The sequence below is a fragment of the Amblyomma americanum genome, chromosome 11 (genome assembly GCF_052857255.1).
Source record: "Amblyomma americanum isolate KBUSLIRL-KWMA chromosome 11, ASM5285725v1, whole genome shotgun sequence".
Classification (NCBI taxonomy): Eukaryota; Metazoa; Arthropoda; class Arachnida; order Ixodida; family Ixodidae; genus Amblyomma; species Amblyomma americanum.
Genome location: NC_135507.1, coordinates 24,054,305 through 24,068,380, shown reverse-complemented (window position 1 = coordinate 24,068,380; position 14,076 = coordinate 24,054,305). Strand labels below are relative to the sequence as shown.

Here is a 14,076-nt window from a genome sequence, read left to right as displayed (position 1 = left end):
ATGCTTCATAAAGACCGGCACAGCCTCACCTGCTATGAGCTTCATCACGGTTGTTTTCCCGGTTTCGGGCGGCGCCAGCAGCACGGTGATCTGCTTGTTGAATATGTTGAGGCTGATGTCGTTGAGGATCGCGTAGTTTCCATACCTCTGCGTGGAAACAAACGAGCATCATTGTCATCAATTATTGGTTTTTGGGGGAAAGGAAATGGCGCAGTATCTGTCTCATATATCGTTGGACACCTGAACCGCGCCGTAAGGGAAGGGATAAAGGAGGGAGTGAAAGAAGAAAGGAAGAAGAGGTGCCGTAGTGGAGGGCTCCGGTTAATAACTATGATCTCTACGAAAATATGTCACCGGGCATCCATCTCGCAGACAGTTATGCGCCCTGACTGTGAGTTGTTGGCGGTTGAAATCTCCCTTCCACAGTGCGCCAAAGTCACTATTGCTAACGTCTACTTCCCAATCGGTGTTCACAGGACAGACTGTTTGGACACCTTACTGAGCGGCGCAAACAGCACAGTCATCGCAGGAGATTTTAATTCGCACCACAGTGCCTGGGATAGTCGCTCTGACTCCTGCGGCCAGCTTCTGTGGTCCTGGATGTCAATGAATGCAGTGCGCTGCTGTAATTCCGGAGCAGTAACCTTTATGCGTGGAGGATCCCGTTCAATCATAGATTTAACATTAGCATCTCGTGGGGTTGGCGTATCTGCATGGTCAACTGAAGAATCAGGTACATCTAGTGACCACTTTCCAATAACCTTTTCTATTATATCCTCGCCTATCAGAAAAGGTGGTGCAACCATGAAATTTCTAAACCACATTATGTACAAAAAATTGATATCTGCCTCACTCCCCTCCATAGTTAGCTCAGGTCGAGCACAAAGAGCTCAGCGGACAATTACCTTTCTGCAAGATGCTGCTGAGAGTTCTGTATTCTCGGTGTGCACTACTGCTCCTGCCAGACAGCCGTCTCCTTGGTGGACGGAGGAGTGCGAGAAAGCTTATCGTCGTAGAAAAGCAGCCTGGAAAAGCCTTTCCTATAATCAGAGCCCAGCTAATTGGATAAATTATAAGTTCTTCTCTGCATGTTTCAAACGAACTGTTAAAAAGGCAAAGGAGGATTATAATCAAAATTTAAACACGTATCTCTCAAAACCCCAGAATAAGAAGGCTCTCTATAGATTCATGGCGCAGAATAACAGCTCTCCGGCCTCCAATCGCATAAGGTCAATGGTAATGTCTCCGCAGGAGGCTAAGCAAAACCTTGAACGCATCGCGCAGGGGCTGGCCTTACGTTTCCAGGTACAGAAAGCAGAACCTTTGCACACTCTCACCCCCAGCTCGGCCTATCCTGAGGTCGACGTGTCGGAGCTCCTGCAAATTGTTTCCTCGATGCACTCTGCTGCTCCGGGATCTGACGGGATTACTGTGGGCATGTTAAAGATTTTAGCGCACGACTTTCCAACTCACCTTCTAGATATTGTAAATGCGTCATTGGAAACCTCTTGGATTCCTCACAGTTGGAAAATTGCGAAAATAATTTTACTTTTAAAAAATGCAGACAATGGATTTCAATTAGACAATATTCGGCCGATTGCTTTAACCTCAAATTTAGTAAAGCTAATAGAAAGAGTAGTACACAGTCGCCTCACAAAGCATGTTCATCATATTAACGGCCTCAGCCCCGCACAGATTGGCTTTCGTCGCGGTTGTTCCATATGGTCCGCGCATGTGGATCTCGAGAGCCGAATACGACTCTCAATGCGCCAGAGAGAAGTTTCGGCCTTGGTGACGCTTGACGTTGCGAAGGCCTATGACAGCGTGGAGCACACAGTCCTCATTAACAAGCTTGCTCAACTACAACCACCGCATTACCTCTACGCCTGGATTTGTGAATTTCTAAAAGATAGATTTTTCTTCTGTACAGACGGATCTTTTTGTTCTAATACCTATGGTCAATCAAGAGGTGTGCCACAAGGCTCTGTTCTTTCTCCGCTGCTTTTCAACATATTAGTTCGGGACATCCCCATTCATCCTAACGTTACAGTTTATGTATACGCAGATGATATAGCTTTTTTCGCATCAGCAAATGATATTCATGTGCTCTACGGGTATTTGCAGGCATATCTGAATGCTCTTGAAGTCTGGTTGGACCAAATCAATTTATCACTTAATGTCAGCAAATGCGGCGTGCTGGTATTTCCACCCGACGCTCCTATGTACATCTCGCTAGCCTACCGCTCCACTCCAATTCCGCAGGTGGAGTCGGTTAAATACCTAGGTGTTACTTATGACCAAAATTTGGACTGGCGACACCATATTAAGAATAATGTTATTAAAGGGGAACGTGCACTGGGCCGTTTGACCCGAGTTGGCAATAAAAAGTTTGGCATGCGTCGTGACACGCTACTGTTGCTCTATAAGGCTTATATGAGACCGATTCTGGAATTTGGTTGCCCCTTGTTCTCTGGTAGCGCGAACTACAAGCTGCAGCCATTAGCCTTACTGGAAAGACGTGCCCTACGGCTATGCCTCGGGCTCCCAAAATCAGCTTCCAACGCTGTCCTTTATCTGGAAGCGCGTATCCCCAACCTCTATTCGCGCTTCCAACTTCTAACAGTGCGTACTTTCCTCAAGTCTTTTGACCCGGCCCCAGGCGTTAGTGTTCCAATTTTTGTATCCCAACCACACCTTTTTTTGACTAATCACTGGCCACGTTATCAGCTTCCGCAAGTTAGGTTCACGCAGAATCTGTTAGCTCCGCTTCAGGTTGATCTGATCTCCTTGCAACGAGTTGCTGACACGCAGGCTGATCCCGTCTTCTATTACGACTTTATTTTCCCGTCCCATGCGAAGCATATGCCCGCACATACCCTAAATGGTCTTCTTTCTGAACACCTACAGAATTTTCCACATCATACTGTTCTCTCCACTGATGCCTCCGGCAGCTGTGAGAAGGCGGCGATTGGCATATATTCGCAGGATCTAGATTGGAGCTACTCCGTTCGTATCCCTGATTATACTCCTATATTCTTCGCAGAGTTTTTGGCCATTGGTTTGGCTCTTCTCAAAATTCCCAGACATGTCGCACGGGTTCTTATTCTCACAGACTGCCTTTCAGTTATTGTCTCTCTCCAAAATTCGGAAAAATCTTTCTTGACTCGTTCACTTAGGTTTTTTGTTCCGAGCACAGTGCGCGAGATCCGTTTGGTCTGGGTACCTGGGCATTCAGGCGTCTATTTTAACGAGGTGGCTGATTTATTGGCAAGGTCAGCTCTCAGCGCACCTGTAATATATCCCGTCCCTCACCTCATTCTGTTAGCAGCTTCACGTTTCCAGTGGTTCCAACATATTTCAGCCACTTTGAGTGATCCGTTGCTGAATACCGTGGACTTTCAACACCTAAAGTACCCATGGAATATCCGGTGGTGTAAGTCAAGGCTTTGTGAAGTGTCCATGACGCTCCTGCGATGTAGAATCCCTCACTTAAACTTGTACTTATGCAGGTGCGGGTTCGCTGCGACAAACCTTTGTGTATCATGTGGGCAAGTTGAATCAATCGATCATTTTCTCCTCTCTTGCCGGCGGTTCGCGGTTCAGAGAAAGCAATATCTGGAGGTTCCTCTTTCGAGACTAGGACTGCCTCTGTCTCTTACAGTTCTTCTATCGTTCGGTGCGAGTGCCCAGGGATTCCCGTTAAGCAGTGTATGCGGCTACCTTCACGATTACATAAGTGCAACTAATCGATTATCCTGTTAGCTATACACAAAATTCTTTCGCATCTCCAAAAAGGCTAGATTGATTCTATTCCGGATGACTCATACCTCTTGAATTCATTTTATTTTTCCCAATTTTTTTTTATCTTGATTCAGTCTTCTGACGTTTCCTTCCCCGCGCAAATGCTTCATTGGCATTCTACCCTATACCTTGGCCAATCCCCCCACGTGGGTATGTGCCATATTACTTGAGGAGAAGAAGAAGAAGAAGAAGAAGAGGGCTCCGGAATAATTTCGACCACCTGGGGATCTTTAACGTGCACTGACATCGCACAGCACACGGGCGCCTTAGCGTTTTTCCTCCATAAATGACAACGCGCATTTTCAACCTGTGGATGGTTCTCTTCTTTCACTCCCTCCTTTATCCCTTCCCTTACGGCGCAGTTCAGGTGTCCAACGATATATGAGAAAGATACTGCGCCATTTCCTTTCCCCAAAAACTAATTATTATTATTATTATTATTATTATTATTATTATTATTATTATTATTATTATTATTATTATTATTACACGCACAGCAGTGCAACGCATTCGACATGTGTCCAGTTGTTTGCGTCACGGCGCACGCAAAAGCCTTTTGTGCCAGCTTCGGAATTCCCCTATGCCGCAGTGCAGTCAAACTGTTACGAAGGGGATCACTCAGGATTGTTCACATTGTACAAAAGTGTTCCATTGTAATGTACGAAGACTAAGAAAAAATAGATCAGATAACCGGCCCCCTGGTTTTTCTACAATCCTCATAGACGCATTTGTTGCTCAACAAGTAAGCGTGACAACTGGAAAAGCGATTGGTCTTGTTTGGCAGCCACAAAACAGGTCAAAGTCAAGTCAATTTCAAACTCTGCCGCCTATCCCGCAGGCGCGTCCAGCTAATCACGATATCCGCCCGATGCGTTCACAGGCTGCCCCGAAGGTAGTGTATTTTTCAATGAAGCACGTATTTTGTGCTCTTTAGCAGCCACCTTCGCACAGCCTATGGTTACAAGGTCCTTCCCTCAGAAGCCTGGAGTATTCCGCGATTCGGAAAAACGGTTGGCCCCAAGTGAGCTTTAGTGCCCTTTCCCGCTTTCTTGGTCGCGTACCTTTGACACGCCGTTGACGGACACTATGGGCACAGCGTTCTCCGGTTCCGCCTCGTAGTTCTTGCACTTGATGTTCACGGCGGCCGGTGGCGTGTCCTTGCTGGAGGGCGGGCTCCAGTAAGGGCCCTGTTGGTGAAAACGCGCAACATGGGTAATCCAACGCCGGGCGCGGTTTGTGCGGAAACGAGGGCTAGACCATTGTGTTTAGGGAAAGCCCCCAAGGTGGAATAAATTCAAATTGTGGAGTAATTTACTCACTATTGCTGTACAGCGTACATGTGGATGCTGAGTAAATGCGGATGTGGATGCTGACATGTGGATGCGTTTTGCTTATGTTCTGTTGTTCCTGTGCTATGCTGAAGAATGTCTGAGCTTGTTTTGTGCACCGAAGCGTTTTTACAGTTCCTAAAACTTCTCTTATTTCAAAATGTTAACTCACCTTTGCATGCTGTAAATTTTATATCATTTGTTATCAGTTGCTGCTTCGAGAGCCGAGCTGTATTCTCACAGCCGCTACCTCAATGTCATCCGTGCAAAGATCGGCAACGCTTAAAGAAACATGTGGAATTTCTCTTCTTATGTAAAGCGCAGCACTTCCTGCAGGAAATGACTTTATGCTGCAGTTTTTATGGGCGACATATCCAGTCAAACGTCTCCCGCTTGGCAGGCCAAAATGTTAACTCACCTTTGCATGCTGTAAATTTTATATCATTTGTTATCAGTTGCTGCTTCTTTGATACATCCCCCCCCCCCCCCTATGTAATGCCCAGTTCTGGGGCTTTAGGGAAAATAAAATAAATAAACAACCCACAACTGACACGGGGGTTCCCCCAGATTTCAGGCTTTCCTGCCTACTCCCTAGCAGTGAAGTGCTAACGGTACTTTCACCGACAACACAAGCTCCCTCCCTTCGCTTCATTAAACAGGCCAGTCCATGTCCAAGCCCTCATAATACACAGAGTTCCTTCAACAAGTCAGACAATCACCAGTCAATTAAAGATGTTTTGCCCGGTTTACGACGTCGTCAATTTCAGTAGTCAAAACATCTGGGGTATCATAACCTCACATGACCTTTGTGACCAGGAGCGTGTTCCTATCATCCCAAAAGTGTGAACTCGGTGACGTCGCAACTTCACGCAGCAACGAGTTCTTTAAACACAGCGGGAAGAGGCAGCGGGAATAGATGGGGGGCAAACACGAAAGAACCGACAGGAGAGGCGCTGAAATTACTGCAGATTTATTGCAGGACGTGTTTGCGCACTCGTGATGACCAGGTCCGCTCGAAGGATGTCTTTCTAGTTTGGCCACCCTTGTCTCTTTTGTTATTCATTTTGTCACACACATATAAACAAAAACGTAGCATAAGGACGGGACGAAGAAGGGCGAAGACAGGACGGTTGCTTGGGTCACGGCTGGTATATAAATGCTATTTGCTTTCAACAATATTGTTGCTGGTAGATTTAACGCCTGTCATGTCTGTTCATGTGTTCCTCCTCTTTTATTCGCGCTGCCTCAGCGTGTTATGCAAGACAACAAGCTCAAAATAAAATTCTATTTTTTAAGCATGGTGGCGAACCTCCTAAACAGAATGCCGGCGTGCCTTGACGCCAATTTCGAGGGGTTAAAATCCTCAAGCACCTCCTAAAAGCTGCGCATTCAGCCTTTAAAATCGCTCTGCAACTTGTTCGCCACAACTACCGTTTGAATAAGCCATGGCAGCATCGAGTTGTTCGTACCCGTGCCACTTGATGTGACGGTCGGATAACTTCTATATTATGTACCATATACAGCTGCCGGATTCTGAGATACTTGGAAAAATTGGAAAATTGGTTTTTGGGGAAAGGAAATGGGGCAGCATCTGTCTCATATCGGCGTACACCTGAACCGCACCTTAAGGGAAGACATAAAGGAGGGAGTGGAGGAAGAAAAAGGTGCCGTAGTGGACGGCTCCGGAATAATTTCGACCACTTGGGGATCTTTAACGAACCCGCCGCGGTGGCTCAGTGGTTAAGGCGCTCGGCTACTGATCCGGAGTTCTCGGGTTCGTACCCGACCGCGGTGGTTGCGTTTTTATGAGGAAAAACGCTAAGGCGCCCGTGTTCTGTGCGATGTCAATGCACGTTAAAGATCCCCAGGTGGTCGAAATTATTCCAGAGCCCTCCACTGCGGCACCTCTTTCTTCCTTTCTTCTTTCACTCCCTCCTTTATCCCTTCTCTTACGGCGCGGTTCAGGTGTCCAACGATATATGAGACAGATACTGCGCCATTTCCTTTCCCCCAAAACCAATTATATTTAACGTGCACTGACATCGCACAACACACGGGCGCCTTATTTGCGTTTTGTTTTCATCGAAACGCTGCCATCGCGGTCGGGTTCGAACAGAGATACTTGGGCCCCGAGGGAATAATAATTGGTTTTTTGGGGAAAGGAAATGGCGCAGTATCTGTCTCATATATCGTTGGACACCTGAACCGCGCCGTAAGGGAAGGGATAAAGGAGGGAGTGCAAGAAGAAAGGAAGAAAGGGGTGCCGTAGTGGAGGGCTCCGGAATAATTTCGACCACCTGGGGATCTTTAACGTGCGCTGACATCGCACAGCACACGGGCGCCTTAGTGTTTTTCCTCCATAAAAACGCAGCCGCCGCTGTCGGGTTCGAACCCGGGAACTCCGGATCAGTAGTCGAGCGCCCTAACCACTGAGCCACCGCGGCGGGGTGGGCACCGAGGCAAGTTTCGCAAATGGTGCGACCAATGAGTTGTTCGGACAAGCACAAGGAGGCGATGCCACAGAAAGGCACAGAGTTGTCGCTCTCACTTCTTCCCTGAGTGGAAAGAAAATTCACGAAGTGTTTCAGCGAGTCAGAACGCACGGAGTCCTTTATGCTTAATACATACAACTGCGCTGCTGCAACGACTTAAAAATTAGCTGCGGTTAAACTACTGCTGAACCTGGTTAGACATCGAAAGCAGTGGTGGATCGGGCAAGTAGACGCGGCTTGGCATCTGTAACGTTGAGTGCGTTCCGCACACCTGATAGGCAGCACGCGCACCATACCGCCCTGGCAAGTGGCAGTTAAATTAATGGTAGATCGCGAGAGGTTGGTCACGCAATGAACGCGTGTCTGCCAAAGCGTTGTCAGCGCTAATGCATGCAGCCCACATCTCTCTCTCACCACCGCCACGTACCTCAAAGCGCGATTGAGACGTCCACTGACCCAGGGAGCCAGTTATGCGCCCTTCCTTTCCTCAAAATCATCGAAGCCTAGAACGCTGCCAAAGCCAATGAACACTATTAACAGAAGCCAGCGCTCGGTTTCGGCGGCGGCTGAGTGACGTCACAGCTGTCACGTGCTTTCTCTTCGGTTCAAGGTCAAATTCGCGCACACGGCGAAGAAGCTACGCAGGGGAGTAGTGAAGCTTTGGCTTTAAAAAATATGGCCCAATCAAGGACAAAAACACAAAGACACGCGCGCACTATCTTCTAAACAGATGCTGGGCTATATTTCTGAGGTCACTCGCTTAACGAGGGGTCGTTCATTATTCATATTAGTCAGTGGTGGCGCACCTCGAACAGGAAGGTGTACGACCTGGCCACTTTGGTCCCATTGCAGGTGGTCACATTGTCGATGTACCAGGTGAAGAACATGATAACCAGGCTAGACGTGGTGCTCACAATGATCAGCTGGGCAATGGTGACGTTGTCCGGCGTCAGTTCCACGCTGGCGAAGTTGTCCAGTCCGCCCCCGTAACCTGCGAGGTACACCGCGCCAGAGAGGCGATGCAGGTGCTCGACACTGATGTGGTACGCGGTGGCTTGGTGGCGTTCTCCTGCTCAGCAACCAGGTTTCAGTTTCGATGCCGGCCACATTTCAACACGGGCGGAATGAAAAACAAAAACCTCGTCCACTGACGTATCGATATGTTTCTGAGAAGCCCATGTAGCCAACCTAATTCGCAGCCTCCCCTACGGCGTCACTCGGAGGTTGGGTCAGGTCTTAGCACCAAAGGATCCGTTAAAAAGCCGGAAATCTCTAGATTCAGAAGTGGTTTCTTTCTGGCTATCGCAGGCAAGGAAATACCGGTCATCTTTCGGGAAAGTGCTAAGGGTATAAAGCAACTGTGTAGAGCAACTGACAAGCCGCGTACCAAAAGCAGGCATGACGAGGGGGTATTGGCACAGCTGAGGCACTCACGGAATCTCTCCAGGCGCTCGATAACCATCCAGCACCAGTGGAGGAACATGCCCGGAAGAACGGACGTGAGCAGTTTGCTCAGTCTGGGCGTGAGGTAGTAGCCGAAGCCGTACGGGTTTTGCAAAAACACGTACGGCAGCATCAGACTCAGGAACCAGTGCACAGAGGACAGCAGACCGGCCAGGCGAGCTGCGGGCGAGAGGTAGAGGCTTTTTCAAGCAAAGGCTGAGGCTAAAATCTTGTCAGTAACTACAGCTAAGGTTCTTCGAAAGAAGAAGCAATCACTAAACGCATAACAAAAATGACATTTGCGCTATGCAGCATAATGCACTAAACGCAGCGACAGCTATACATTTTGTGGTTTGCTGTGACATTTACGAATGCCACCTTTGCTAGAATGAAGGCTCGGACACCACTTTCCCCTCTCATGTCACATCGCTTTTAATCTTCACCCGCCTCTACAGGTCGGGAGAGTCGAGCGCGCTAGCGCAGGGTGTTTCTTTCCAGTCTTGCACTGTGCTTTCCCTCCCCAGAATCTGATAGAAAAGTCGAGCGCTACGGCACTGAGAGTTAAGTCCACCTCCCCCCCGCAGCTTTCATCCTCAACCTCGCCCGTCTTCCCTGACCCACTCTGAACGAGGCTCGCGTCTGCAGCCCGCGTAAGGCGTCCCATAAACAGCTTTCACTGTAGAATAAATGGACAGAGGTCTTGACGACGTATGCGTATCCGCGCCCAGTATAAAACGATGGTATAGCACCGCACGTCTAAAATACTTTCGCGCGAATAGATAGATTTAGCCGTGAGCCAATGGCATCACCGTCGCTGTTACCTTTTAGTGCGTCACTTCCAAGTTCACCGGTCGGCCGATACGAATGTCGTGCAGGTAAGGCATTCAATGGGCGCCTTATGGTCATTCATGTCGTTTTAACTCGCGTATAGCGGATAGTGGGCGCGTTGGTGGGGCTAAGGCTCTCACTTATGTGGAGGAGGGCAAATGTTATGCGAAGCGCATCGGCGAAGCCCCTCCGAATCCCTCCTACCACGGCGGCGGCCGTTATAATTGGGCTCGACACCTCTCCTACCTCAAAAAAAATCTCCCGTAATTTCTCGCAATCACTCCCCTCTGTACTTCTTGCTGTCTTCTTCCTCTCCCTTTATTTCCGCCGGTCGCAGCTTGTATGATATTAGACAGTAATTGCCGCGGCTGGCCATAACTTTTGCTTCCACTCCGTTTTTTTTTTTGCAGAAAGAAACCACTACTAATAGTACTATTCGCAGATCAAAACACTGCAGAAAGATTGACACGGAAGCCCCACCGCACTGTGAAATGTGGAGCCTTGGCCTCGTGTTTTCTGTGCAGCACATTGCTCGCCTTTTCTTGCGTAACTCGACATATCTTCCGAAACTGCGTTGTACGACTTCCCTCATTTCGTTTGTGAGTTTTTAATGCACGTATTCATTTAACGTCTCCCTCCTGTGACAGGGCATTTGAAATTAGATGACAGTAAGCCCGTTCGAGACGTTCGAACGACATCACGGAATGTTTTCAATCCCACCAGTTCCTCGAGTCCACGAAGAAGGTTTCAGAAGCTACTGCCCACTATACTCGTCCTGTAAGCTTTACTTAGGTGACTGAGTGTACAGTGACCTGACTCTCTTCAGCTCTGAACTAGGACAAGAAAAGGTGCAATCGTATATGCGCGGCAGGTGACGCCACCATCGTGCTTTAACGCGGCCGCGGTACCAGAACACCCGAGAATCTGGAGGAATTGCAGCCGAGCACGTATAGTAGGCTCACAGAGGATATGGCGCCAACTGGCGTGGAAGCAACCAACCTTATATACGTGCCTGCTTTATGTTTAGCCATCAATGGGTTCCCACTGACTGCGACATTTTGTTTAATTTTTCTTGGGCGTGGAAGTAACAGTATGATGACGAATTGTAGCCCCCTCTAGCGAAGCATGTAACAACCACACACGAACCCACACACTATACCAATCACTGTCAAGCGAGCGTATGCACTCACTGCTGTCGAACATTAGCGAGAGAAACATGGCGTGCACAGCAAGAGCGCTCCCAAAGCACAGGATCACCAGGTAGACTAGCGCCGGGTTGGTGGCCGCGATGAACCGGTTGCCGGAGCTGTCACCGAGTGCGCCGTACAGCACGACCAGCGAGAAGGCGCCCATTAGGGCCACCGTGGTCAGCAAGCTCAGGTAATGGGACAGCCAGTAAAGCGTGTCTCCGACGCCGTACGCGCGCATCAGCTCCCGCATGCCGCTCACCTGCGGAGCGCACCATTGCAGGTATACGGTCAGCTTTGGGGCGACCTGCGGCCGTGACTTGTAAAGTCACTTTCAGCTTTTGGTCCTCAGTCATTGGCAAGATCGTGAGACAGTATTACGGAAATCTTCAAATTGGAAAGACAATTAGAAACGAACTAAAGAAGATAAGTTGATCAAACTTCCCACTGCACTAGCGTACTGTCCACTCCAAATGATAAAAATACCGATACTAGATATACACATTTTTAAACACAGGCCAAACGAAACTGTTTTAAGTGAAGTATTGTCTTCGTAACTGTTCTCTGAAGTAGGTTGCACCAACGAAACTACAGACTTAATCATCTAGTAATACCACCTATTGTGCAACTGATAATGCACCTACACAACAGTAGTGTGCATCGATTAACAGAGTGTGCATTAAGCTTTCGAATGATGTCTACAATGGGATGCTTGAACAAGAAAAAAATGGCAGTGGCTTAGCTCGGCCATGCCAGGATATACGCAGCAAGAGGTAAGTTTCCCTGGCTGAGCTTGTTGTGGTCACTGTATGTTTGCATTGAGAGACATTGGGCTTCATCTCAGCGGCTATACGCCGTCTATTACGCTCGGCAGTTTGGCATCGCCGTTTGCATGGCAAGCCTTTCCTCCCTCAGTTCTGGTGTCTCAGCTGCTCTGTTCGCCATATTACGCTCATTCTCTCTTGTTGAGTAGCCAAGTGCCAGGCGACCTCAGGATCGGAAGAGTTAATCTTCACTTGTCTATACCGCCGTTTAGCAGCGGCTGGACTCTCCCTCTCTGCATACATGGCAAACGTTGTGATACAGTCACCCATTATATCTCCGCCTTTTATACGCAATGCTGCGCATGCGACGCGCGGTTCGGGTGATACAGCGGCGTGCGGCGAGGCGGCGACGAAGCGCGGGGTCTCTCTGGTTACCATGGTATCGGCGCATGCGCACAACTATTCTTCAGGGTGACGTCACGCGCGGCGGCTCCGACGGTGGCGCGGGTGCGCGGCCGCGGCGACGTCGACGCGCACGCTCCCACTACAAAATGCGCAGAATGGTCGCGCTAACGTAGCCTAAAATGGAGCATTCACGCTGCCGGAGTGAGACCCCCGCCTGGTTGAAGGCGAACACCAGGTGGCGATACATACAGAGTAATGTCATACGCATCAGTACAAAGAAAAAAACACGCGACCGAATTTTGGTGTCTAAACCTGCTAACTCTTGCATGTCAAGATATTTATGAATAGCGGTAAAGCCAGAATCGCGTACTGCGCCTTGTAGGTCGCCGATGTGAACGCACCCTTTCGTCGACGATCTGGACGACGAAGAGCGTGAAGGGAAGCCAGAAGGCGATGGCGAAGCGGATGACCACGCGGGCGTACGTGGTCCCGAAGTCCTCCGGGTAGAGACTCGGGTACGGGAACCGCTGAAGCTCAACCTGCGCACAGACGTCCTGTGAGAAGTGATCGACGGACCTTCCCGACAAGTTGAGGAAATAAAACCATGCAAGCGCTCCTAAGACTGCATCAAACCTGTGCGAAACAACACTGCCACAAAGCAGTGACTGCAATCCGGAGAGCAGAAAGACAGCTAAAATGGCGTCTGAACAGAACACTTTAGTTGGACTGACTTGAGCCCACAGCTAGCGGATTGAATCACTCGGCGGCGGCGTAGCAACAAGCGTGCTCGGCGGTCGTCGAACAGAATCCCCGCCGCTCTCGGCCGTACTCAGTTTAAAGCTGATAGCGACCTTTCTAGATAAAGCATGCAAAGTCACGACAACATTCAGGAACAACGTAGAACCGGCTCCGTCTGGATGCGATCAATCGAGATAAATCTGGTCGCGTCTTGCGTAGCAAAAAAGCGATAAAGCGGCGTACCGGCAGCTTTGAAGAATGAACAAACAAACACTGCGAAGATTCACCATATTTCTCCCCTCTCGAAAAAGCATCGACCCGATGCCAGTCAGTCGAATGTGGAAACACAGCGTCCTTAATTTTTAGCGCGAAAAATAGGGTTCTATACGGACGACATGGACAACTTCTGATCGTACGCGGCGTCGCTCGGATGAACATTTCGTCAAGGACGACTTCATAGTCCAGTTCACCAAGGCGACGAAGAACTTTGTACGGGCCGAAATAGCGGCACAAAAGCTTTTCGCTCAATCCGCAGCGGCGAATAGGCGTCCAAGCCCAGGCTCGGTCTCCTGGCTGGTACTCCGCGTTGCGTCTTCGTAGGTCGTAGCGCCTGGCGTCGGTCCGCTGCTGGTCTTTTATCCATAATTGGACAAGTCCCCGGGCTTCTGCGCGTTGAAGGTAGGCGGCGACGTCGACGTTTTCTTCGGTAATGTTGGGCAGCATGGCGTCTATAGGTGTTTGTGGCCTCCCTGCCATGGACGAGCCTAAAAGGCGTCATCTGGCCGGTCTCCTGCACTGCAGTTTTTTTAGGCGAAGACTACGCAAGGCAGGATGACGTCCCAGGTCTTGTAGTCAGCACCGACATACATGGCGAGCATATAGGCTATGGTGCTGTTCAGGCGCTCGGTCAATCCGTTGGCGTGAGGATGGTACGCAGTTGTCCTCCGGTGGCTGCTTTGGCGGTAACGCAGATGGCTTGCGTCCGTTCCGCCGTGAATGCTGTTCCTCTGTCCGTGATGAGCACATCGGTGGCGCCGTGTCGCAGAAGAATGCACTCCACGGAAAGTTTTGGCGACTGCTGCTGCTCTTC

General features: G+C 49.4%; 1 protein-coding gene across 1 annotated transcript in view; it reads right to left on the bottom strand.

Annotated features, from left to right (window-relative positions):
* LOC144111009 (phospholipid-transporting ATPase ABCA3-like) overlaps positions 1 to 14,076 on the bottom strand; it is a 103,635-nt gene that overhangs the window by 32,838 nt on the left and 56,721 nt on the right. The window contains exons 19-24 of the mRNA XM_077644092.1: positions 12,650 to 12,787; positions 11,083 to 11,341; positions 9,056 to 9,244; positions 8,428 to 8,612; positions 4,863 to 4,988; positions 30 to 147 (exon numbers count right to left, since the gene is read on the bottom strand). Coding sequence (XP_077500218.1) covers positions 30 to 147; positions 4,863 to 4,988; positions 8,428 to 8,612; positions 9,056 to 9,244; positions 11,083 to 11,341; positions 12,650 to 12,787 — 1,015 coding nt within the window. The remainder of the gene's footprint in view (positions 1 to 29; positions 148 to 4,862; positions 4,989 to 8,427; positions 8,613 to 9,055; positions 9,245 to 11,082; positions 11,342 to 12,649; positions 12,788 to 14,076) is intronic.